We start from the raw sequence: 23,115 nt of genomic DNA on the forward strand, positions 1-23,115 counted from the left end.
GTGGGCTAATTATAGTATGCAGTTAGCAATATAATGACTCAGCCTCAGAGATTTCAGGGGTGACAGTTGGAGAAATTAGTTTATACTTGATTTGTCACATTTTATACAAATACCTTGAAACAGCAAATACTATGTGTTTGGTAGTGTCAGATTGTAAAATGCTGTAGGCCTTCATTTGCTGGTTGGTTCCCAAGTTCTTGCGTATTGGGATTAACCATTTTGCCCTAGTCTTACTGTACTCTGGACAAAAAAAGAGGGCATGTACCACTGATTCCATGGCTACTCCACAGCATGGGCAAGCCTGCTTTAATTCTCTAGTGGAGCAGGTCCAGTTAGCAGTAAACGAGCACAAAGGCAAGGTCCTATATCTGAATTTCATGTAGAGCTTCCTAATGAAAGCAGATTCTATTTCATCTAGAAGCCACTCTACTTTGTAATTATCATTTAGGTGAAGAAAATAGTTTGTCAAAGAACCTAGGACTAGCCTAGTCATTAGAGTGCTCAGTTAAAGCTGTTTGAAATTCCGCTTAAAGGACACTTTAGAGATAAGAGGAGAAGCTCCCCCAGGGTCATCCCATAGGCTTTTAGTCCCCATATTTCTCATGGTCCCTCTGACATGTTTTATCCAGGGAAGATTACCAGACCCCGGAGACTAAGTATCTCCTCCAGCCCTTGCTGGTACAAATACAACTCAGGTGTTACCCAAAGTCTGCTCCAATAAAGGACTGGTCTAACAGCAATCCCCTAGAGACTGTCATGAGCCCCACATACAACCTTAGAGGAAGCAAGGGAGTGCTGACCAGGAGTCTCAGAAACTGCCTCAGAAACTGGTTCTCTGAGATCTCCAGGGCATTAACAGCCTTATGCCCCCATTGCACTGCACAATGAAGTGAAGCTCTAAGTGCTTGATGAGTATAAATATGGATCACCAGGGAAATTGGTCTAAAGACCAAACCCAGATGAACGTTTGTCAGACCTCCAATATGATGCTCCAATTTGAGTCTGCACCGAGAAACATGTGTGGCCCAATCCAATTGCTCAGTAAAAGTAATCCCTAGATATTCCAAGGTTTGAACTCATTCAAGGGGGAACCCTTTCAGGGTAGGATTAAGTCTTGTTTTGCAGCATGGGTTAAGCAACATATATTTTGTTTTCACCACATTAATTTCCAAACCCATCTGCCTGCATAAGCTACTAAATTTATCCAAGAAATTATGGATCGCTGTGGGTGATTTAGATAAGAGGAGTGTATCATCTGTAAACATTAGGAAGGGCACTTTCATGTTGGCTGATCTTGGGGTGTCACTCTCACAAATTTTCAAGTGGGCAACCAGATCGTTAACATAAAACATAAAAAGGGTTGGGGTAAGAACACAGCCCTGTCTGACATCTCTGTTTACTGAAATGGCTTGGTCACTTCTCCCAGCCAGTCACATCTGACCTGGGCAAAATTCAGCTCATAGAGCTTCACAATGATTGCAAAGAGGTGTAGTAGAACTCCCATGTGAGCTAACACTTGCTACAAACTGTGTCTAGGTACCAGATCAAAAAACGATCCCAGGCCTACAAACACCATGTACAAATGTCAACCCTCTAGGGTGACAGTTTTCCAGAATATTAACTGGAGCCTGAACACTTGTCAACAGTCAATGGTGGACCTGCAATTGTGGAAGCCCGCTTGCAAAGGGGTTAGGATTTAGTTGGCCCCATCTACTCCTGCAATCTTTCTAAAATGACTCTGCTAAACAGTTTTTGCGTGGTGTCAACAAGACTGATGGGTCTGTACTTTGTTGGCAGGAGAGGGGGCCCTTTTTGTGAATTGGTATGATTTCAGCCCCGCTCAGAATGGAGGAGTGAGCATCCCTTTCATAATAGCATTGAATAAAAACACAACCTATGGACGCCAAACATCAGACTAAGCCAAAAACAAGTCATCGGGGAGCTTAATAATCCAAGGCACTTTGTTAGGAACAATTTTCTTAATAGTGAAGATCACTTCCTGACTTGGGAATGGAGGATACAAAACACTCCCGAATGTCTCTCTTAAGCCTGGCATATGGGGACCTGACTTATTTGTTGGTGGAGCACTATCTCCTGCTTTCGGGGAGTACAGACGGGAAAAAAGCGTAATCCATGCATCTGCAGCAATGTTGCTTTCAATGAGGGTGCTTCTCTCCTTACTCCCAGTGGCCACTAGATTCCAAAAAGTACGATGGCCACCCTCATTTGCGGCAGCCAACAAACCCTCCCATTTCCCTTCGTTGCATTCCTTCTTTGCCTTGATGACAACCTTTTTGCATGCAGCCCTCCTAACTTGTATCGTCCTTCTATCCTGTGACTTGATTGAGGTGATTAAAGCATGCTTGGCATCTCTGCAGGAACAGTTACATCGGGAAGGGGGACTTGTATTGACTCCTGCAGATTTAATTTCCACAAGGAAATGATTCTTGAGGTCCAAAAGTACCTAAGCATGGACATCACAAAAAACACACATTATATAAGGTACTTGCTAACTAATCTAAAAAAATGGACCATGCAGGCAGTCCCAAAAAAAGCTAACAATAGTGTTTTATGAGAAATTACTTCAAAGCTTCAGAACAAACCTGCCTCACCAATAGACATTCATGATGAATCTGTAGGACCAATACAGCATGGCTGTTGATAGGGAGCCTGAGCTTCCCCTTAACCTTCGAAAACATTAACTCACCGGTTTTCCAGGAAATCCAACACCATTTAATCCAGGTATTCCAGGTTTGCCAGGTTCTCCTGCAAGTCCCTCAGGTCCAACGTGACCAGGGTCTCCCTGAAAGGGACAAAATGTGGCATTCAAATTGCTGTGCCACAGCATGCGACACAATCCGCTTCCAGGTATAGTCTTTTAGTCTACTAAATGTGATATTAATGTTTGTATGATGATATGCACAGTATTGAGTAGTAGCCAGTACTAAAGGCAAGAAAACCTGTATCTGTCTAGTTGATTTCTGCATAACACAGTAATGACTCAGGCGTGGCAGTTAAGGATGAATGAGTGCTGCTGTTCTGTGACTTATAGCTCTACAAAGTGCTGAGTTTAGATACCTAGCAATGCATGCTAAAATGTCAGTACTGGCCCTGACCTCCCTGTTTGGTGTTTGGTACTTTTGGCCTGCTCCGGCACCTAAACCACGTCAAAAAGCATTGTGCAGAGGCAAGTGAAGCAGTAACCGCAACCAGTCCAGTGAGCAGGAAGAAACAGTGCATTTCTCCATCATATAGGTAAAAACATTTTCCCAAGTAAAAATGCAGTCTTTTTATGCATGCAACTTTAGGGTGTCAGCGACAGGCGTTCACGGTTGCAGTACATGTAACTTTCTTGTGCTTCTCTTACTCCCCCTTCTTCTTTCTATTCTTTTCTAATTTTTAGTTTGTTTTGTTTCTTTTTTCTCTCTCTCCCTCCCTCTTTTTTTCCTTTATTTCTCTTTTCTTTAATGGCTTTACGTTTATTTTCTTCGTTAGTTCTCTTTTTTCTTTGTTTCTCTTTTTCTTGAATTATGTGATGGCCCACTTCCATTCTTTATCTTCCTTACTTTCCTTCCGACTTCTCTTCCTCTTTCTTTACTTTTTATCTATGTCCCTTGATTTGTTTCGTTTTTCCTTATTCTATTATTGCTTAATTTTTATCTTTTTTTATATATTTTTTACTTTCCCCTCAGTTCCTTCTGTTTATTGTTTTTTGCGTCCCAAATACATTTGTTATAACCATTTAATTAGAATGGGAGGTACAATAAGTCATTATCAACAGCTAGGTGTTCTCTTTTGACATTTTCATCTGTTTAAATTATAGGTATCTTTATGGTTCGAATCGATTTGCTGTCCTCTGTTCTTAATTATAATGAAAGTTAAAACGGCTGATTTCGAATGGCTCAGCGTTCTCTTTTGACACCTTCATGTGTTTATATTACAGATAATACCGCTTCATTACTTCTTGGATCAATAGGTTACTGGTCGGATTCTAATTGTTGATGTCTCACAAAATTAGAGAGCACAATATGCTAAAGAGGGGTGCAGAGCGATGGAAGTACAAGTTGTTCAGCCCCTTTCAAACACAACACCTGAATATTTGCATTATCACACTGTGATGATAGGTTCCTACCGCACAAACATGTACCATCGCCTGCAGACGCAAAATCCAAACCCACAACATAAATATGCAATGCAGAACCTGACAGTTGCTTCAATTAACGCTGGAGAATCACCCTGTCTCAGGCTTCCATCCACCCACACGGTACTTGCCTTCTGTCCTTTTGGCCCCACGATGCAGATCTCGCCTGGTCTTCCCTGATGAGAGAAAGAGACCAAGGGAAACAGGTGTCACTGAAATTCGTTCATTGCTGGGTCAGTTCACTGAAACTGACGGGCTTGCTTTAGGTCAAGATCCGGAAATACGATGGCAGCTTCCCAAGGGGCAGCGAAAGGCAGCTAGATTTCAAGGACGACCCCTAGTTAGATCAGACACGACATTCATGTCTGTCAGAGAGCCAGGATTACTCAAGCTATCTCTGGGTCCAGCTGACAGAGTGAAGAAGAAGGAAGATTGGATCAAGCATTATTCGAAGTCTGGAGAGAGAACAAGGAAGAGAGACAGACACACTCACGACAGAGGAAGAACAAAAAACGAAGGGATGAGAGTAAATTAAAGGAAGGAGTGAAGGAGAGAAGACATTTTCGAAAGAGGAACTGTAGGAAAGAGTGGGAACGAGCCAGAGTGACGAATGTTTAATAGTTCCCTCTCCCCCAAAATACTGTTTTGAAAGAGAAAGTCGTCTGCATGCTGTATAAATCCAACAATACTGCAAGAGCATGGCAGCATAGTCAGTAAAAAGATGTTGAGTTAATGCCGTCCACACAGGCCTCGAAAATGCGCCCCCGACATAAGTTATCATTGGCCATAGCATTTCATAACACAACGAGCAAGGATGACCAAAGATTTAGCCTAAGAGACCATAACGCAATACAGCTTTAGATCTGGCCCAAAGGAGACTTCCAAGTGCTTACAGCACAGAGAAACCAAGAGAAACAGAGCCAGTGTGTCACCCCGGTGCCAGCTTCTATTGGCAGTTGTGGCTCTTGGATTTTTAACGAAAACAGACAAAAGGCTGCAGGTCTCTGGCGAGGAAGCAACCTCAAACCTCTAATGTTTAATCACTGCCCTGATGCTCTGCCCATAGCAGTCCTTACATCACGTCCTGGGTAACCAGCTACTCCTTTCAGGCCCCATTCTCCTTTTTCGCCTTTCTGCCCCTATGAAAAAAGTAAATAACGAGTAAATGCAGGCCGATCTTCAAACATCCGCCAATGTACACAGAAAATTACAAATACAAATCGTGACATGAACTTCTAATATAAGTTTCTCACCAACCACTATGTAATACATCACACGTAAAAGAGGTTGCCTTAATTCCTCATCCGCAAATCTGTCTTTCTTCAACAATGTTGTATTTGACTTTTCAAACAATGCAGGTTACATTAATCCAACAAACCATGCGCATGATCAATATTGCAAATGTATTATGCAATGGTTCAACAAATAACATGACCATTGAACAGCAGGAGGGCTGTACATTGCCTATCAACATTGACCGGACTGTGCTCTTTTACACATCTAAAAGAACAAACAAGTATGGTGTGTTACTGTGACTGACATATTCCTATCATTTCTAAAGAATACAGTTTATTCCCACAGTGAGTATAAAAAAGTGTTACACTTTTTTGTTTCTGTTTGCTCACAACTACGCATTAGTGAGTCACATTTGTTGATGTGAATGAAGCATTTTCATACTCAAGCAAAATCGCATCGCAACTGTTAGATCCTCCATTGTGAACTCTCCGTCGAGCCCAGCACGAAGGTATTTGGTCAGGCTCGCTCTGCGACCCAGGCCTGATGGATAATAACTGACAGGTCACAGGTGGGATAACATTTAGCCAATAGCCAAACAGGCACACAGGACAGCTTAGATTAAGATCCCACAGATAGCCAGCCACACTACAATAGTCTCAGGAGATAGGCCCCAATAAAGCACACATGGCCAGAGGGACACGAACATTCCAAAACACCATAAAGTTAGATGCCTCATATAGCTAGGTACACCTAGTCAATCAGGATGCAACACACACAGCACATGAGCTGACCACGCACTCCTCAGGCCGAAATCTGGACAGGAACTCACTGGCCCACATTGTGTCCACACCAGGTCGAGGTCCACCTGCATTCTTTTTCTGTATTCATGACTCCATGACAATTGTTCTCATTTTATAGTTTAATGATCCTCGAGAATAGTATAGAATATGTTTCAAACTGTAATGTTTAATTAAACAAACTGTTTCCTGTTCTGCTGGATGCCTCTTCTCTTTTGTTTTTTTAAGGTAAAATCTAATTTCGAGCAACATTGGGCTTGCGCAACAGGAGAGATTAGCATGTTGGACCCGACTGCAGCTGGAGGAAGAGGACCCTGTCTGGATGGATTCACATTTACGCAAAAAGGAAGGTGAGGAGATTCCACAATAGATTGAAAGTTCTGCTAAATCCATGGGGCAGAGGTGCTTCCTAAGCCGCCGTCAAAAGGGTAAGAGAACACATCTGATCCTTAGTCCTAGCATTTGGCGTGCAGCAAACTAGGAAAACATAACCCACAGGAAGTCACCTTTTTTGATACTCAGCTTCAGGAGGGGTGAATATTGTGGTATTGTTTTAGTTGTTTTTATATTGTATTGGTTGCTGACCGCTGGGCGCTGACTATTTGTTGGTTGCTGGACTTCTGGGTGTGATGCAGTGGTATGCATAGGCTCTCGGTGTGACATAAAGCTAACATCTATGTTTTAAGAGGTATCTATTCACTGGAACTGCTAAGCAATACACAGCTGTACACTTAACTCCTGAATGTGTTAAACAGGGTGGTCACTTGGACCGCTGGGAGACATGCAGTTGGTCCACAGAGGTTCTGGGTGTAACATAGGGCTCACATCTCAGTCTTAGGCTAGGATGGTTATCTCAGCACCATTGGCTTCTTAACACTGCTAGTGTCTGAAAGAAGTGAGAGGTGTGTTCGCTTGGAATGCTGGGTGTCATGCAGTCCATACGCATATACTCTGGGTGTGATATAGGGCCAACATCTCAATCTTATTAGGCTAAAGAGGTTATCTCAACACAATCAGTTTCTTTGTACTGCTAGTGTCTGAAATTTCTTTTTGCCATGAAAGGGTATATAATGATAGAAGTAAGTCCCTTCTTTTGCCACGCAATTTGCTATAACTCTTCCTCTGAACTGGTATCGACTAGATTATTGAGCTCCCCTGGTTCCCAACCACAGGGCAGAGCTTCCTATAGTCATAGGATAATGTGCGCTAGGAGTGGGCAGGGTTAAAGGATAGCAGACGGGCCGTTCCCCTGATTGTTTTTTGTGGGCCTAGTCCACTAACCTCTCTGCCTGTTGGAATAGTGTTGTTTCGATATTCTGATGCTGGTAGACCAACATGACTGTGTTTGCCCTAAATGTTGAAGATTGTGTTTTTTCAGTGTTTTATGTGTAATGAAGAGAATTGGTAATTCACACAAATTTGTTGTTTGTCACTATTTTGTCACCAAATGTAAAATATTGCTGTAAATTAACAATTGCACTTTTTCTAGGATTAAGAATCTTCATGCGTTTGCTTGTTAAATATTTTTGTTTATGCATCTGTGAATAACATTGATAGAATTGAGATCATTGAATCCCCATATCTATCTTCCCACACCAGATAAGAGTTGGTAAACCCCTTGTAAACATTTCCCACTACCGGAGTGGGTATAGTAGCACCTGTACATATTCCCTGCCACTGGAGCAAACATTTTAAAAAAATATATAAAAATAGAAAAGCTAACAATTTAGAAATAGAAACTCTTCTAAACAATAAAAGATAGGTCGCATGTAACTAGATCCCCTAAAGACATAAAAGTGAAAGAGTAACTGAATCCCTTAAAAAGAAACAACCCAACTCTCACCATGAAGACCCCTCTGGAGCATATGAAGAGTAAGTTCCCCACTCAGACTAAGAAGCTTAGCAAGTTCTGCCATGAGATGTTCATGCATACCAAGGCTGATGTGTACCTTTGGCCTAAAGAGGGAACTTTTGACACCAACATAATTGAGTACACTAAAACCTACATGCAGACAAAGTATGCAGGGCAGGAGAACGTCAAACAGGAAGCATTATTGTAACTATGGGCTGTATCTGAGGAGGCCGTGGCCAATAACCTAGACCCACGTTCCTCAAACAAGGCATCCATACCTACCCCGCCACATGTAAGCATGGAGGTGCTTTCCCTGATGCCTGCTATCCCCGCTTGGGGATACACTAATCTGCCCACTGGGGGAGCCCAGTGGGCCCCCACCGGACAGCAGACAACAGGATCTAGGCTTAGCGGACTAACAAGGCAGCAGGCCTGACACTTCCTACACTATCCCAGTCCAGCTTTAGAGCACCCCAAATCCTGACACTTCGTTCATGGTGGGTGATGGACTGAGCCGCAGTGGCCCAGAAGACAGGCATGCCCCCCGGCTTCAGGGATCATACGAGAGTGACAAGGAGACTCTCAGCACTCTTGGTGAGTGATGTCGAGGGAGGGAACCGGGATTCTCTGGGATCCACCTACAAGAGTGGGTGCTATTTGACCCGCGTGTGTAACAACAGAAGACTGACCCCTCAAAAGATAGCAGCGATAAAAGACGTGGAATACTCTGCACACCAGTTCTGCAACTTACTGACAGACTGGACTAAGTAGGGGAACAATTCTGATAGGTCCTGGCCTAAGAGAAGGTTGTTCGAGCCAGAGGACATGGCCATGGCCACGGATTGCATCAGGTATGGGAAGGGCAATCCAGAGTGGGATTTCCCCTCCATGCAGCAGTGCCTCGTAAGATGGGAGAAAAGGCAAGTTAAGACAGGAAGGGAAGAGGAAAAGGACAAGAAGTGGTTAGGATGGAACCATGTCATAACTGCAAAATCCCTGTGCTGGAAGCAGATGGTACTCATCAAAGTGCCTATGGCTGCAATGACACAGAAGGTGGCGGCACCAATGGGGGTACCACCGCAGAGGTCAAAAGAAAGCATAGCATGTAGTAGCAGGATTATAGAAAGTCATACAAGGAACTCCCAAGGCCGGGACCGGGGCATAACCCCCTTCCTCTCCCAGGACTGAACAAGCCACCGAACCAACACAGGTCATCCTTGCGTCCGTTGAACGAGGCACACTGGCCCATTCTCACATGCCCCATACTGTCAGTAACTTGACGATCTGAGGAGGAGCCCACTGTGACAGTGATAGTAAACAACATGTCCTATCACTTCTTGATAGATACAGGCACAACAAAATTCTGTCTAAAAGAAGGGATTGTGCCCTTATCTAGAGACTCTATGGATGCAGAGGGGTTTTCAGGCACAGTCTTGAGAGTCCCCTTTATGAAGCCCCTTGAGTTTGATGTGGGAGGTAGCCATGTGAAATGACGGCTGCTGTATCACCTCTCATCCCCAATTAATCTCCTAGGAAGAGAGTTAATGGCCAAACTAAATGTGACCATTCATTTCTCAGACAACGGGACAATGACCTCCTCAATCCCTGGGGTTACCGCCTCAAGACTTATGTCTCTAACTCGCCCACCCTGCACAGATAATAAGAGCGGCACCTGTCGACCTGACAGCCTTGCAGTCCTCACAGTCTTTGAGAGGAAGTGTTGCTTTACATGGAGGCTGCCAAAGTGTGGCCTGAGAACGGGTCTTGCTAGCCTCTAAACAAATGGGCATCATGTGGGCATGCCTCATCTTCCTCACACCCGGTCTCAGCATGCAGGAGGTAACCGATGATCAGTGAATGCCCAGGAGCCTCAGAGATTGCCTTCACTGACTCGGTTAAGATTAGGGCTGAGCTGCAGAGTGAAGCCCCATCGCCCATGGCAGTATTGGCACCGGGGCAAGAGCAAGACTTGTCGATGGTACGGCCCACCTGTGGGCGGAGGGTCCCTATGACGTAGGGCTCATCAACACTGCTGATCTTTTAAAGATAACCCTGCGAGAAGGAGCCTTCCTACCCCGGGTGCATCAATACATTCTCTCCAAAGAAGCAGATGAGGGTATAGCGACAACAATACAAACACTAATTGACCAAGGGGTCCTCCATGTGGGGGTCTCTCTCTGTAATACTCCGATCTTCCCCGTCAAGAAGAGCAAGGGAGGAACATGGCGCCTAGTGCAACACCTGTGCCCTTCAATGATGATGTGGTCCAGGAATCCCCCCTGGTGCCAGACCCTTCCTTCATATTGACCAGCATACCCATTGGGCCCACTGTTTCTCTATGGCCGACATCAAAAATGCAATCTTCAGCATTTTGCTCCACCCCCACAGTCAAACTCTGACTATGTTCACCTTCCAAGGGGTACAAGTGCTATATCAAACGCTACCGCAAGGCTACTGAAAATTCCCCAGTATGTTCAATGGCATATTGAGGATGACCTTGCCAACTTCCGATCATACAGCACGCTGATACAGTATGGGGCCCAGAAGGTGAATTCGATGGGGCCCAGAAGGTGAATTAACCTCAGAGTTTCCCACAATTCATGGCGTGCGACAGGGCTGTGTACTTGCTCCCACACTGTTTCTTCTATTTATCAATGCATATATCCCTACCTTTCTGAATGTTCTAGTGATGCCCCCAAATTCGGAGGGCAAAAGATTCCATGTCTCCTATTTGCGGATGACACTTTGTTAATATCTCAAACAGCTATAGGTCTCTCAAATTTGCTCTCGAGGTTCATGGACTTTTGTAAAGATCATGGTTTAGAAATTAATTCATCAAAAAACAAATATATGGTGTTTGGGGATAAAAAGCACAAGATGAGGAGACCCATCCGCCTAGAGGGTGTCATATTGGAAACCGTGGGTGCTTTTGATTATTTAGGTCTAAAACTAGAAGACTCACACAAATGGCACTCTCACCTCCAGAAATAAACAATGTGCTTGAAACAAAGGGCGGGTGGCATTGTGAGATTTGCAGCCAGATCACCTAGATTTGCCATGACTCCTGCCCTAGAAATATACAAATCTCAAGCAAGGGGGGGGTTCTATATGGAGCTGAGTTGTGGGGCCACTGCAATCTGGAGGATCTGGCAAGGGTGGAAAACTAGTTCCTAAAGATGCTATTAAGAGTTCCTTCAAGTACCCCATCCTTGCCTATCCGAAGGGATTTAAATCTTTTCCCAATTAACCAGATTGCTGCCCTAAGGCCATTGCTGTTCTGGATCCGTTTATGGTCACTAGACCCTCTTATCCCATATAGACTTGGGTTGATCAATTTGGTGGGCACCAACTCTATTACAAAAATTAAGTGGTGTGCTTATGTAGAACGGTCCTTTTTTTCGTCTCGGTCTGGGGACTTATTGGAAGGACCCTTCTTCTATCCCTAAAAATGCTACACAGATTTTGAAGGACGCATTTTGGCTTAATGTCTAAACTTCACAATTGGCTGAAGTTTCGCCCTCCTCCATGAGTGGCAGTTTTTTACAAATTAAATGCCATTATGAGCTCGAGCATTATATGGACATATTACTCTCTCCACTTGCATGCGCTTTGTATATTAGATTCGGAATAGGGTCTCTTCCTTTGCGTACCCTAACCTATAAATGGTCCAATACAGATAATAGGTCCAAGTTATGTCCGATGGGCTGTGAGAATGAAGAATCTGTGATCCATGTCCTCTTCCAATGTCCAGCATATTGTAAACAGAGGGCCCTTTGGATCATCCCCTTGTGTAAACGAATGGGTTTCAGGAACTGCTTACCGGCTCTGAGAGTACACAAGTCAGACCCATCAGTGCAAATGGTGTGCTCTTTGGCAACATTTTTTGAATCTATCTGGCATTTTAGACTTGGAATTTGAAAAAAAAAAATGTAGTAACAGAAATTAGAAGCAGGCATAACAGATTTCGGTTGCGAAATATAATGTATGGTTAGTAGCATATTATAGTTATTTTAGCTTATACTGCATGTCTTTCTTATATTCTTACATTTTTGTTAATTTTTAGGTGTTGCATTTTGCTGTTTTAAATTTGTTGATGTTAGGGCACTATTTCAAATTCAATTTTTTTTTTATTTCTACTTTTATTTTTTCGATTGTCTTGTATTGCACTTTTATGGTATATTTTACCGAAATAAAGTGATGATGATGATGATACAGTATGCTGACGACATCTTGATCCTCAGTCCTTCCGAGGACCTATGTCGTCAGGACAGGATAGCCCTCCAGACTGCACTTGCTGAGAGATGGTACAAGATAAAGAAAGGGATGATGCAGTACGCACAGCAGGTGGTTAACTATCTGGGTCAGCTGATATCAGCTGCTGGTCGACGGATCACACCAGAACTCGTGGACACCATCAAAGCTATACCACCACCAAAAAGCAAAGAAGGGCGTGCAGAAGTTTTTAGGGTTGTGTAACTATGTCTGGCCGTGGGTCTTCAATTACAGCACGCTTGCTGCCCCCTTACTCAGCGCCATGAAAAAAAAAGAGAAAACTGGCTATGAGGAATTAGCCTGGACACCTGAAATGCACGATGTCTTCAGTGAGCTCAAGATGGAGCTCATGCGTGCCCCCATGTTAGGGACACCAGATTACAGAAAGGAATTATTTTTGTTTAGCCACAGTGATGGGCAAATCATGTCAGCAGTCCTGATGCAAAAATATCCCCTTGGGCACTAGCCCCTTGCATATTACAGCATGCCCTTAGACTCCATCATGCAGGGACACTTCCCATTTGAGCAGGCACTAGAGGCCACAGCCTTTGCTGTGGACAAAAGCACCTCCATCGTAATGGGGGTCCCACAAAAATATATTCAGAAAACTCAGTGTTTGCGGTTATTCAAAAGAGCAAGAGCATGCTGACTAGGCAACAGGTTTCGGGCTATGAGTTGATTCTCTCCAGGCCATTGCTAAACGTAGTACAGTGCCACCTAGTGAACCCAACCACCTTCCTAGCCCATGGGGTTCAGGAGGGGGAGGAGATCCATAACTGTGCAATGTACACCCCTGAGAGGATCAGTCCGGTGGAGGAGGCCCCGTCCCAGATAGTCAGACATTATTCATCAACGGCTCTTCCACAATCAATCAATAGACGGGGTAAGGCATTAGGGGGCAGCAGCAGTCATGGCCTGTAGCCACACACCCTCTGAAAAGCTGCAGGTCATCGTGCAGCTAACTCTCCTCCCCCACCTCTCAGCACAGGTGGCAGAAATGATAGCACTAAATGAAGCCCTCACCCAAAGCATGGGTGAGATGGTAACAATATATTCTGACTCAGCCTATGTCACCATCATGGTGCACTGAAGCATAAGAAGGGGGAGATAGAGAGGGCTCCTGAAGTCAGACATTACACCTGTTGCACACAAAGATCTTCTAAAGCTACTAATCCTTGTGCTGACCCTGCCTAAACGCTTGGCTGTGGTGAAATGCCCTGCCCATACCGAGGGCAAGGTTTCTGTGTCCCAGGGGAATGCCCTGGCCGACTAAACTGTGAAAAAGGCAGCATATGGTGTCATTGAGGAAGCTCATGTACTACCCGTACAGCAATTTCGGAGTCAGAACCCTCTCCTGATAAATCTTACACAGAAACTGCGAGCTTGTATCTAACAGAGCTGCTGGAATAAAAAAGAGCAATGGGTAGCCAGAGGGTGCACACTGACAGCACACAACCTCATTTACAGGCACACACCAACTGGGAAGCCTGTTATGCCATGAGGTCTGGTCAACATAGCTCTGCAACAATTACACTTACCTACACACACAGCCAAAGACAATATGATGGCAGAACTTCAAAGTGACTGGTTCATTCCTAACCTCTTCAAAACAATAACGATGATTTAGAGCGGATGCACCGTTTGCCAACTGTATTCCCCCAAACCTATTCTCCAGGTTGTGTTTTCAGCCATCCCTAGGGACACAGTGCCTTTCAGGGCATTACACATCAACTTCATTGATATGATTGATCGATGTGCTAAGTATTGGCACTGTATCGTAGTGGTCTGACCTTACTCTAGATGGATCAAAGCCGATCCCTGTGTATACTGCGATGCCAAGGCAGCGGCAATGTTCCTGGTCAGAGAGGTAATAACAAGGTTGTGGTGCCAGATGTCATCTGTTCAGACAATGGGAAGCACCTTGTTAACGCCATGTTTGATGGGGGCGTGGCTTCGCCAGGCCACAAGATAGCCGTGACTTAGTGAGGCTCTCCGGGGCAGGAGAATAAATCCTCCATTTATTCTGTCCTGGGAGCCATTGGTCGCAGGAAATGCAATGAGGCAGAGGGGCTGAGAGCACTGCAGCACCAGTCAACACTTTTGCCGTGAGGGCAAGGAAGATGTCAGAGAGCACAGCCGGCTGGTGGCAGCCTCCGTTGCCTAGTCAGAGAGAGGGCCCTGCCTTGGCCGTCACCCCATGCTGTTCTGGGGCTATGGCTGGGGAGGCGTGGCACTCGGGTGAAGAGGTGCCCTTTCGCAGCTGGCAGGAAGCAATGAGAACACCTGATGGGAGGGGTGGCCGTGTTGAGGGCCACAGATATAGAGAGGCCTAGCACTGGGCACGGGCGCATAGAGGATTGCCCTTCCTGGCGCCTCGGGCAGATGTGCTGCCTGGATCGGTGCCCGCTCGAGTTAAGAGCCCTGCTGCGGGAGTGTGATAGCGGCAGCGGCTTTCTGCTAAGGAGGTCTGCAGGAGTGCGCTGAGTGCCCAGGAGGCCTGTCAGGGCGCATTTTGTGTGGCATGTTTAAGGGTCACATTGGACTTCTCCCGAGGCCTGGTAGTGGCTGCGGCCCCAATAGAGAGGAGCACTGGGGTTGAGATGCTGCCCTGAATAGACATGCTCTAGGCTGGAGGTAGGAGAGCCCCAGTTGGGAGGAACTATTTGGCTGTTGCTCTGAGGTGGGAGGTACAGCATGGAGACCCTGGTGCTGCTCCTGGGCTGAGGGGCGGGAGTGAAGAGCAGGAGCCTGTGCAGCATGTTGGTGTCTGGTCCCTTCTGTACAAGTTGGGGCCTAGCGGAGCTCGCCTGGAGATCACATTGTGGAGTGCCGTTGCCCTCCGGTGGAGGGCTGCGGGTGACCCTGAGCTGCCGGGCAGGTGGATAAAAGCTCTCTGAGGGCTACCTGTCTCTGAGACTAGGCTTGACTGTGCTGTCGGGGCACGCTGTATGTTGGAAACTGTGAAGAATTGTTCTGCAGGGAGCGGGAGGGTGCTGACCGCGTGTATCATCGTACCTAAAGAACGACTGGCCTAGACTGGGGACTGTCAGTATAGGGAAGTCTGACCACAAGCAAGCAAAGCTTACATTCGAAAGCAGGAAGAAGTCTGGACACGCGGGCAGAGCGGTTGCAGATGAGGATGCCATGGAGCCACTCTAGGAGGATGAGACATAGTCTTCGTCCTTCAAGGCTATGTTTCTAGACCTCACGCAGAGCCTTGCGGGCATTGATGCTAAGTTAGACCACCGCACGGACCATCTGAAGGACAGAGTAGAAGACCATGATACCTGACTTAACCATGTGAAGTCCTGCACTTCTGATTTAGAGGTTGGTCGGCATGCTTCTGACGAACAGCTCCGTCAGATGGAGCGAGTACTTGAGGTGATTCGCAGTAAGAATGAGGTTCTCGAGGCTCACTCAAGGTGGAACAATCCATATCCTGGGCATCTCCGAATCTACTGGAATGGGACGTATGGAGGACTATGTGGAGAGTATGTTAATGTTGATTTTCCCCGGTGCGCTATGTACGATAAGGCACAACATTGTGAAGTTTGTTCTTTGGATAAGGAGGCGAGGGCAAGGCATTATGATAGACAGGTACACATTGGTAGAAGGGAAGGGGCAACCCCTAATTGTATGGAAACTCACAATGTATTTCTTATGTTTCAGAGGCAAAGTAACCACCCCCTGGCCATGAATGAGAATTGTATCACAATACTGCACATCCTGGACATGCAATGGGGCACCTCTATGCTGATGGACACCTATTGGCAGGGCAGCAGGTTTGCTTACAGACAGCTCATCCCTGGATGGCCAAGCCTCTGTCCCTCGTCACCATCCACACCCCAACCCTGGTCATCCTTGGAGAAGATCTGTCTGAGCTGTATCATCACCCGCTGAGTACGAAAACAAATTTGTTGCATCAGGCTTGAAGGAAAAGAGTTACTGACTATTTTGGTTGGGGTCATTATAAGGACATTCCCGAGGAGTTCAGATTGTTCACTGATACTCAAGTATTGTCCGCAGGATTAATAACCTTCTTTACCTTGCAGACAAAATCTAAGGCCCGCTAGTTGCAAATAAACCACTTGGGAAATGCTTAAAATGATGAACAATACTGAGCTCAACCTTAATGCAAAAAAGGAAGAACTTGGAGCCATCCGCCTCATGGTGATGCAAGATCGGTACATCTTGGACTTGATTATCACAATGGAGGGTGGGTTGTGCACCAAGATCGTGGCCTCTTACTGCACTTTTGTGCCTGGAAATGACATGGACAATGGAACTTTGACACTTGTCACTGAAGCACTGCACCGACTGTAGAAGAGCAGTTGTTTTTCTTCAACTGGTACTCCTGGCTCCCCCAGTGGCTAACTGGTTTCTGCACATCATTGTTGCTGTTTTTATTGTGTTTTATGAGGTTTCCTACAACTGGGGGTTTCTTGCTGTAAAAATGCAGTCCCCAAACTGGTAGAGTACAGATAGTGAGCGAGGTGCGACAACAGGGAATAGACACTGTGACTGTCTAAATCTGCAGATCCAAAAGTGTAGGTGAAGATTCAACTAGAGGGGAGAATGTTAATGCACATGATAACAAGGTATCTTTGTATATGCACAATACATTTTCATACTCAAACAAAATCGCATCACTACCATTAGATGCGCCCATTGTGAACTCTCTGTCAACCCCCGCACAAAGGTATTTGGTCAGGCAGGCTCTGCGACCCGGGCCTGAAGGATAATAACTGACAGGTAGGATAATATTTAGCCGACAGCTAATAGATTAAGATCCCACAGATAGGCAGCTAAACTACAAAAGTTCCAATAGATTAGCCTCAATAAGGCACACCTGGCCAGAGGGACACAGAACTTTCAAAACACCATGATGTTAGATGCCACATATAGTTCGGTACACCTAGCCAATCAGCACCCAACATACACATTACAGGAGGTGACCACGCACCCCTAAGGCCGGAAACCTGGACAAGAACTCACTTGGCCATATTGTGTCCACGCCAGGTCGAGGCCCACCTACATTGTCTCTCTGGAATTTGTATTCATGACTCCATGACAACTGTTCTTATTTTATACTTTTATGATCCTTGAGAATAGTATAAAATGTATTTCAAACTGATGTACCCCGAGAGACAGTCGTCAGATTCGGTTCTGTAACTGTTCTCCTGGCCATCATGTTTAATTAAACAAACTGTTTCCTGCTCTGCCAGATGCCTCTTGTCTTTTGTTTTTTAACATTAAAATATCATTTAGAGGAACAGATTTGTGGAAAAACACAGCAGATAACTTCAAATGAATCAAGTTAATCAGTGAGTATACAGTATAAAACATCTTCTTATACATTACCATTTGATACATGTCATTTAACAATGTGCCAAACTGTGGTACAATACCTATCTTCCAGAGCCATAAGAATCCCGGTTTGGCCATGGACAAGGAAGTCAAAAACCACTTCCGGGATTGAGAAGTGATTGTAGGGAGAGTTGTCGTAACATTTAGTAAGTCTATTCTTGCATCAAGCTCTCCTTTCTGTCCTAATTCGGTCCCAGATTTGCTTCCAGTACAGGGCTAGTTTTGGCTGTTCACAGAAAATGTTTACTATATCTCTCTCAGGGGAGGAACAACTCCAATAATGAGATGATATTGATATCTTTTCTGAAAATAACCATTGAGGAGACCAATCCCATAGTAAAGTGTCCCAGCCTCAGTCTAGCCTCCTTAAACGTTTTGTTGTGGTAAACCAATATATCGTCCCAATGCTCTTTGGGATCTCTATTTGTGTTCTGTGTCCCCATAAATGTTGCAACATGTCGGCCAATGGTTGTGAAATTTAGGTCGTGAAATTTATGGTCAATAAGAAGTCTACACAAGCCAGATACCTGCCCCTGAATATACACAAATTCAGGGGCTGGCATTGTAAAATTGGTGCATTGCTGATTTTGTAAATTGGCAATGGCCAGCTTGATCCCTAAACAGTGTGCCAATTGGTAATAGGACCAGAAATGTGTAGTTATAATGTGTCAGGAGGTCTGCAAACATTTTGCAAGTATCAACTGATAGTCAGCCATCAATCACCTCTATACATTTGTCCTTCTAGAAAGGCCAAAATATCATGTGTTGAGCTGTGCTTATTTCTCCATTATAACAGATTGGTGCATTACCTTGGTATTTAATGTTCATCACCCAGTAAGAATGAGCCCTTCTGCAGGCATGTATCAAAGAATTAATGGTAGGATTTGATTTGGCGAGGAAATGGAGTCTAGCAGAGTACAATGGCACAAGGCTGTTATCCGATTTCAGACATTCTTTTTCCACACATACCCATAGGGTACCTCTGTGAGTAGGAAGCATATATTTTACTTAATCTGTCTGGTAGGCCCTCCAGGATATTTCAGACAGAGTCTATCAGATTCCATTGATGCATGTAGTTTAATGAGATTAAGTTTTGGCTTATATACATTCCAAATACATTTTAAACAGCTGCATTGAACTGGCATAGCATGTCTGAAGGTATTGTTAGGCAGACCATAGCAAAGATGTAGTTAAAATTTTGAGCAATATTCAGTTTTGCTATTTGCATTCTCCCCCGTAAGGAGAAGTGAAGCTGGGCCATTTCTGGATATCAGTTGATAATTTACCAAACATGGTATAGATCATCCCTCATCGTGTTCTCCACTCCTCTAATAAACAGGATACCCAGGTAGCTCAGATTTGTTGTCTTACATCAGAAGGGGGAACCTGGTGATGCCTTTGCAGTGCCCCCTGTTAATAATAGGATTTTACATGTTTCTGACTTTTTTGACGGTCAGAGAAACTGGAGGATCTTGAAATAATAGAGGTAAGAGCTTTAACGGCGGTCTAACATTGCAGCAGTGTAACAAGAATCCCATCGGCATAAAAGAGTACTTTTTTGTTTGCCAACTCACATGGATATACATTTGATGTCTATTTTAACAAAGCACTATGGGTAGGGGCACCAATGTTAAGAGAAAGAGCAGTGTGGAAAGGGGGGACTTCCTGCTTTGTGCCTTGAGTCATATAGAATGTGACAGACAAGAAGTTGTTCCAATTGACCAGCACTGTGGGGCCTATTGCCATTTCATCTGTTGAATAAAACCCATTCCCTAGTCACATCTTTTCGATTATATGGAATAATTAGGTCCATCCCACTCGACTGAAGGTCTTCTCTGCATCAAGTAATATGGCCTGTGTTTTACCTGGATCATCTCTGTCATGCCAAAGAGCATAGCATAATTTCTTCAAGTGACTGGTAGGGGATCTGTAAAGGCACAGGCCCGCCAATAATCACCAGAGTCACTCAATGCTCATCACTCAGCCCCACCCTCTTTAGCATCTGTCCCCCCTTGCCAACATAGTCAGATCCCACAAACTCAACATTATATCCTTCCTCGACAACACACATCTCATCCTCTCTGAAAACTCCACTGCGACCAGAACTAACTTCCACGAATGCATGAACAGCATCATAAATTTGATGAAGGGTAACTGCTGCAAGTCAACTTATTGAAGGATAAATCCCACATGTGTGGGGTGTATTATGCAATGTAAAACATTCTTCAGGTGATTAGCTAATATTTGGTAACACATTTCATATCTACATTAAGTAGAGAGATGGGGATGTAAGCACATTCCATAGGATCTTTGTTTGATTTGAGAAATAGGGAGATTTTTGCTTTCTTTACCTCCAACAGAATGCCTCCTATACTCCTGACCCCTTAAACACCTTACATAAGAGTGAAGCCATTAGTTCTTCATTAGTTAGGTTTATCAAATTCCAGGGGGAATCTTTCATCCTCACTGGTCTTTTTCGTACTCATAATGTATATGGCCATGATAACTTAGGGACTGACCTAGAGTTTGGTGAACTGTATTCTGTGCATTAGGATGGGGGAGAACATTTCATGCACTACACTGACGAACTACTGCTATCCAAATTTAGAGATCACTGTTCGCCCAGCGGTGATCTCTGTACTTTCAAAGGAACCACCGATAAGGCTTTCTCCACCGTTCCATATTTTTTTTTGATCTGTGCAAGGGTGGTGGCCCGCTCTTCTGGGGACATCCAATATGAAAACGCCACCATCTGGCTCTTCTCAGATTTTACTTTACAGGTTCAACAACAGCAACAAAACTTCAACGAAGTTAAGAAAGCACTCAGGGCTAAAGAACTTAAGTATATGATGCTCTATCTAGCAGACTGTAACTCATGGCATTTTGACAAGCTGGAAGAAGCATGGGACTGGGTTGAAGAATGGTGGGTGGTGGGCTGTGCAGGGGACCGGGAGCAGAGCCTGAACTGGGCCACCCAATCTCCCTAGGGTTCCTGGATCAACAGGTTTCCCCATTTGGCATGTGATGTGCCTAGAGACTCCGGCAAAATACATGCAGACTGTCTGGTAATGTGTAAAAGGAGAAAGCTTGGCAGACTTCGAATGACATTGGGAGCTGAAGGGGATTGTGGCCTGGGAGGACAGGGGAGGCGCCTGGGGCTTGGACAGTGCACCGTTTCCTCCTGTTAGAAACCTGGAGACCTGAGATGCCCACATATAAGATACCTGATTGACATTTGCATCAAAGGATAAAAAGATCTGACCATATTACTCTTGGTGAGGCGCTTTAGCCTCCTCTCCATAGTTGTTTAAGTGCTAGTGTGACAGCCACTCTACAACACTGTGGTGGGTAGTTGTAGACCCACGGTTCAGAGAAGCAGGGAGGGAGGAGTTCAACTGTTGGGGAGTCAGCTTTGGTATTGTATTGTATTTTGTAATCAATATATTTGCTCAGTGACAGAGTTATCGAAGGGGTTGGTCTGGGAGCACGGCACACACACCATCTCGATTTACCACACAAACAACAGTCCCTGAATATTCTGAATTGGAATGTTAACAGACTACGCAGCAAAATTAAACCCACTGTGGTCCTTCAGTACTTACGAAGTCAGAGCCCTGACCTGGTCCTATTACAGGAAACACACCTCAGGGGTTATCAACGTGAAGCCCTAGACAGATTGGGTTACACCTTCCTAGCACATGCTGGATCCACAACAGACTCCAGGGGAACAGGTATACTCATTAAGAAATCAATAATATTTATCCTGAAACGTACTTGGGCAGACCTACTTGGCCACTTTGTGGCAGTGACCGGTCACTGAGAGGGCCTCATCGCAAACCTGTGCTCAGCCTATGCGCCTCCATGACTCCATGCAAACACTTTCCCAGACGTTAGTGCCTTGCTCCTGGATATGCCAACGGGTAGCCTCATCCTGGGGGATTGAGGGTGCATGAAAGGGGTGGTAGACCCTCTGGTGGACAGAGAGAGCAGAGCTGTCCATCAGCCAGGCACATATGGACACCCGCAAGTTCTCTGACATATGGCGAGTCCACAGTCCCTTTCATATACAATACACATATCACTCAGCACCCCAGAACAGCTTCTCATGCATTGACTACCTTCTTACCCAAAATACACATGTTAGCAAGTTTCAGGATGCGATCTGTACGTCCCGGGAAATTTCAGACCACTCACCAGTGACAGAACGACTAAACGGTCTGATCATAGCACACAACCTACCACCTGTGATGGACCCTTGACACTTGTGGGACAGGGAAGTCTGCCAAAAACTTAGACAGGGGGCAGGACAATACTTTATGGATAACATGGGAACAGTGGACTCTGATTGAACTATCTGGGTGGCCTTTAAATTGCTCATGCTGGAAGAGGCACAAGGCCTCATTGGGAGGAGGAGGAAAGAGACTAATCTTCAGTGTATCAACCTAGAGCGAGACATAGCGTCCCTCGAGCTACAAGTTCTCACGGGGGAGATCTGAGCTTGGCCACCAACTCCAACTTAAGCAACAAGAACTCCGTGACACTGCAGAAGATCAAGCCTGTAAACATTCAGTGGCAACACAACGCCGCCTCAGGTGGTAGGGATTCTGGAGGGATTCTCAAATTGGGCCCTGATAAGAGTTGAACACTTGAGTGACATGGAGAGAGCACACGTTTATTGGGTTCAAGGAGTAAATCAGGAATACAACATGGCGGAGACTGAAAGATACAGATACATTCAACTTGGCCATACCCTCAGGTCACACATAGTGCCAGAGGAGCAGCTGCTGGAGGCAACACGGCTCGAGGTTGGCCTATTGCTAGGTCCCATACTGTACAAAGCAATTTCCACAATCTATAGAAATATCATAAATAACTCCCCTGATCCCACTCAGAATTTAAAAATAGCATGGGGAGGAAGATTTGGGATCTCTTTAAGAGGAGGATCAGGCTGAGGCCCTGCAAAGTCCTTGGGAGATAGTGATCTGTGCCCACTTTGAGCTAATCCAACTACACATACTTCACAGGTCTTATTGCACCAGAGTGTTACTGCATAACATTGGGAGAGCCAATTTAGCACTGTCTCTGGGGTTGTGAGCAGGAGGGTACCTTCTTCTACATACTCAGGGAATGCCCCAAGATTCAAAGGTACTGGGGGGCGATGGTTCAGACAGTAATCCAGGTGCATGAGACAGTGGTCCCCCTGGATGCAGGGTGGCTTATATTGATAGTAACAGTGGAAGCTTCTTGGACTCATTTTCAAAAGTTAGGGCTAATGATTGCTATGGGGGTTGCCAAGCAAAACACTGCACAAGCCTCGGGGTCTGAGAGGCTGCCACGAGTAAAAGACTGGGAAGCAGATCGTGACTAGTGCCTCCTAGTTGAACAAGCTGTTTATAAAAGCCGGGAATGTATAAAGAAATGTGAAAAAGTGAAGAACAATTAGCGCTCCT

General features: G+C 45.1%; 1 protein-coding gene across 4 annotated transcripts in view; it reads right to left on the reverse strand.

Moving 5' to 3' along the window:
- COL16A1 (collagen type XVI alpha 1 chain) overlaps positions 1-23,115 on the reverse strand; it is a 717,464-nt gene that overhangs the window by 305,008 nt on the left and 389,341 nt on the right. For all 4 annotated transcript variants that reach the window (XM_069223294.1, XM_069223295.1, XM_069223297.1 and 1 more), the window contains 3 exons: positions 5,218-5,280; positions 4,273-4,317; positions 2,708-2,803 (listed from right to left, as the gene is read on the reverse strand). In XM_069223294.1, the coding sequence (XP_069079395.1) occupies positions 2,708-2,803; positions 4,273-4,317; positions 5,218-5,280 (204 nt within the window). The remainder of the gene's footprint in view (positions 1-2,707; positions 2,804-4,272; positions 4,318-5,217; positions 5,281-23,115) is intronic.

The sequence above is a fragment of the Pleurodeles waltl genome, chromosome 3_1, assembly GCF_031143425.1.
Source record: "Pleurodeles waltl isolate 20211129_DDA chromosome 3_1, aPleWal1.hap1.20221129, whole genome shotgun sequence".
Classification (NCBI taxonomy): domain Eukaryota; kingdom Metazoa; phylum Chordata; class Amphibia; order Caudata; family Salamandridae; genus Pleurodeles; species Pleurodeles waltl.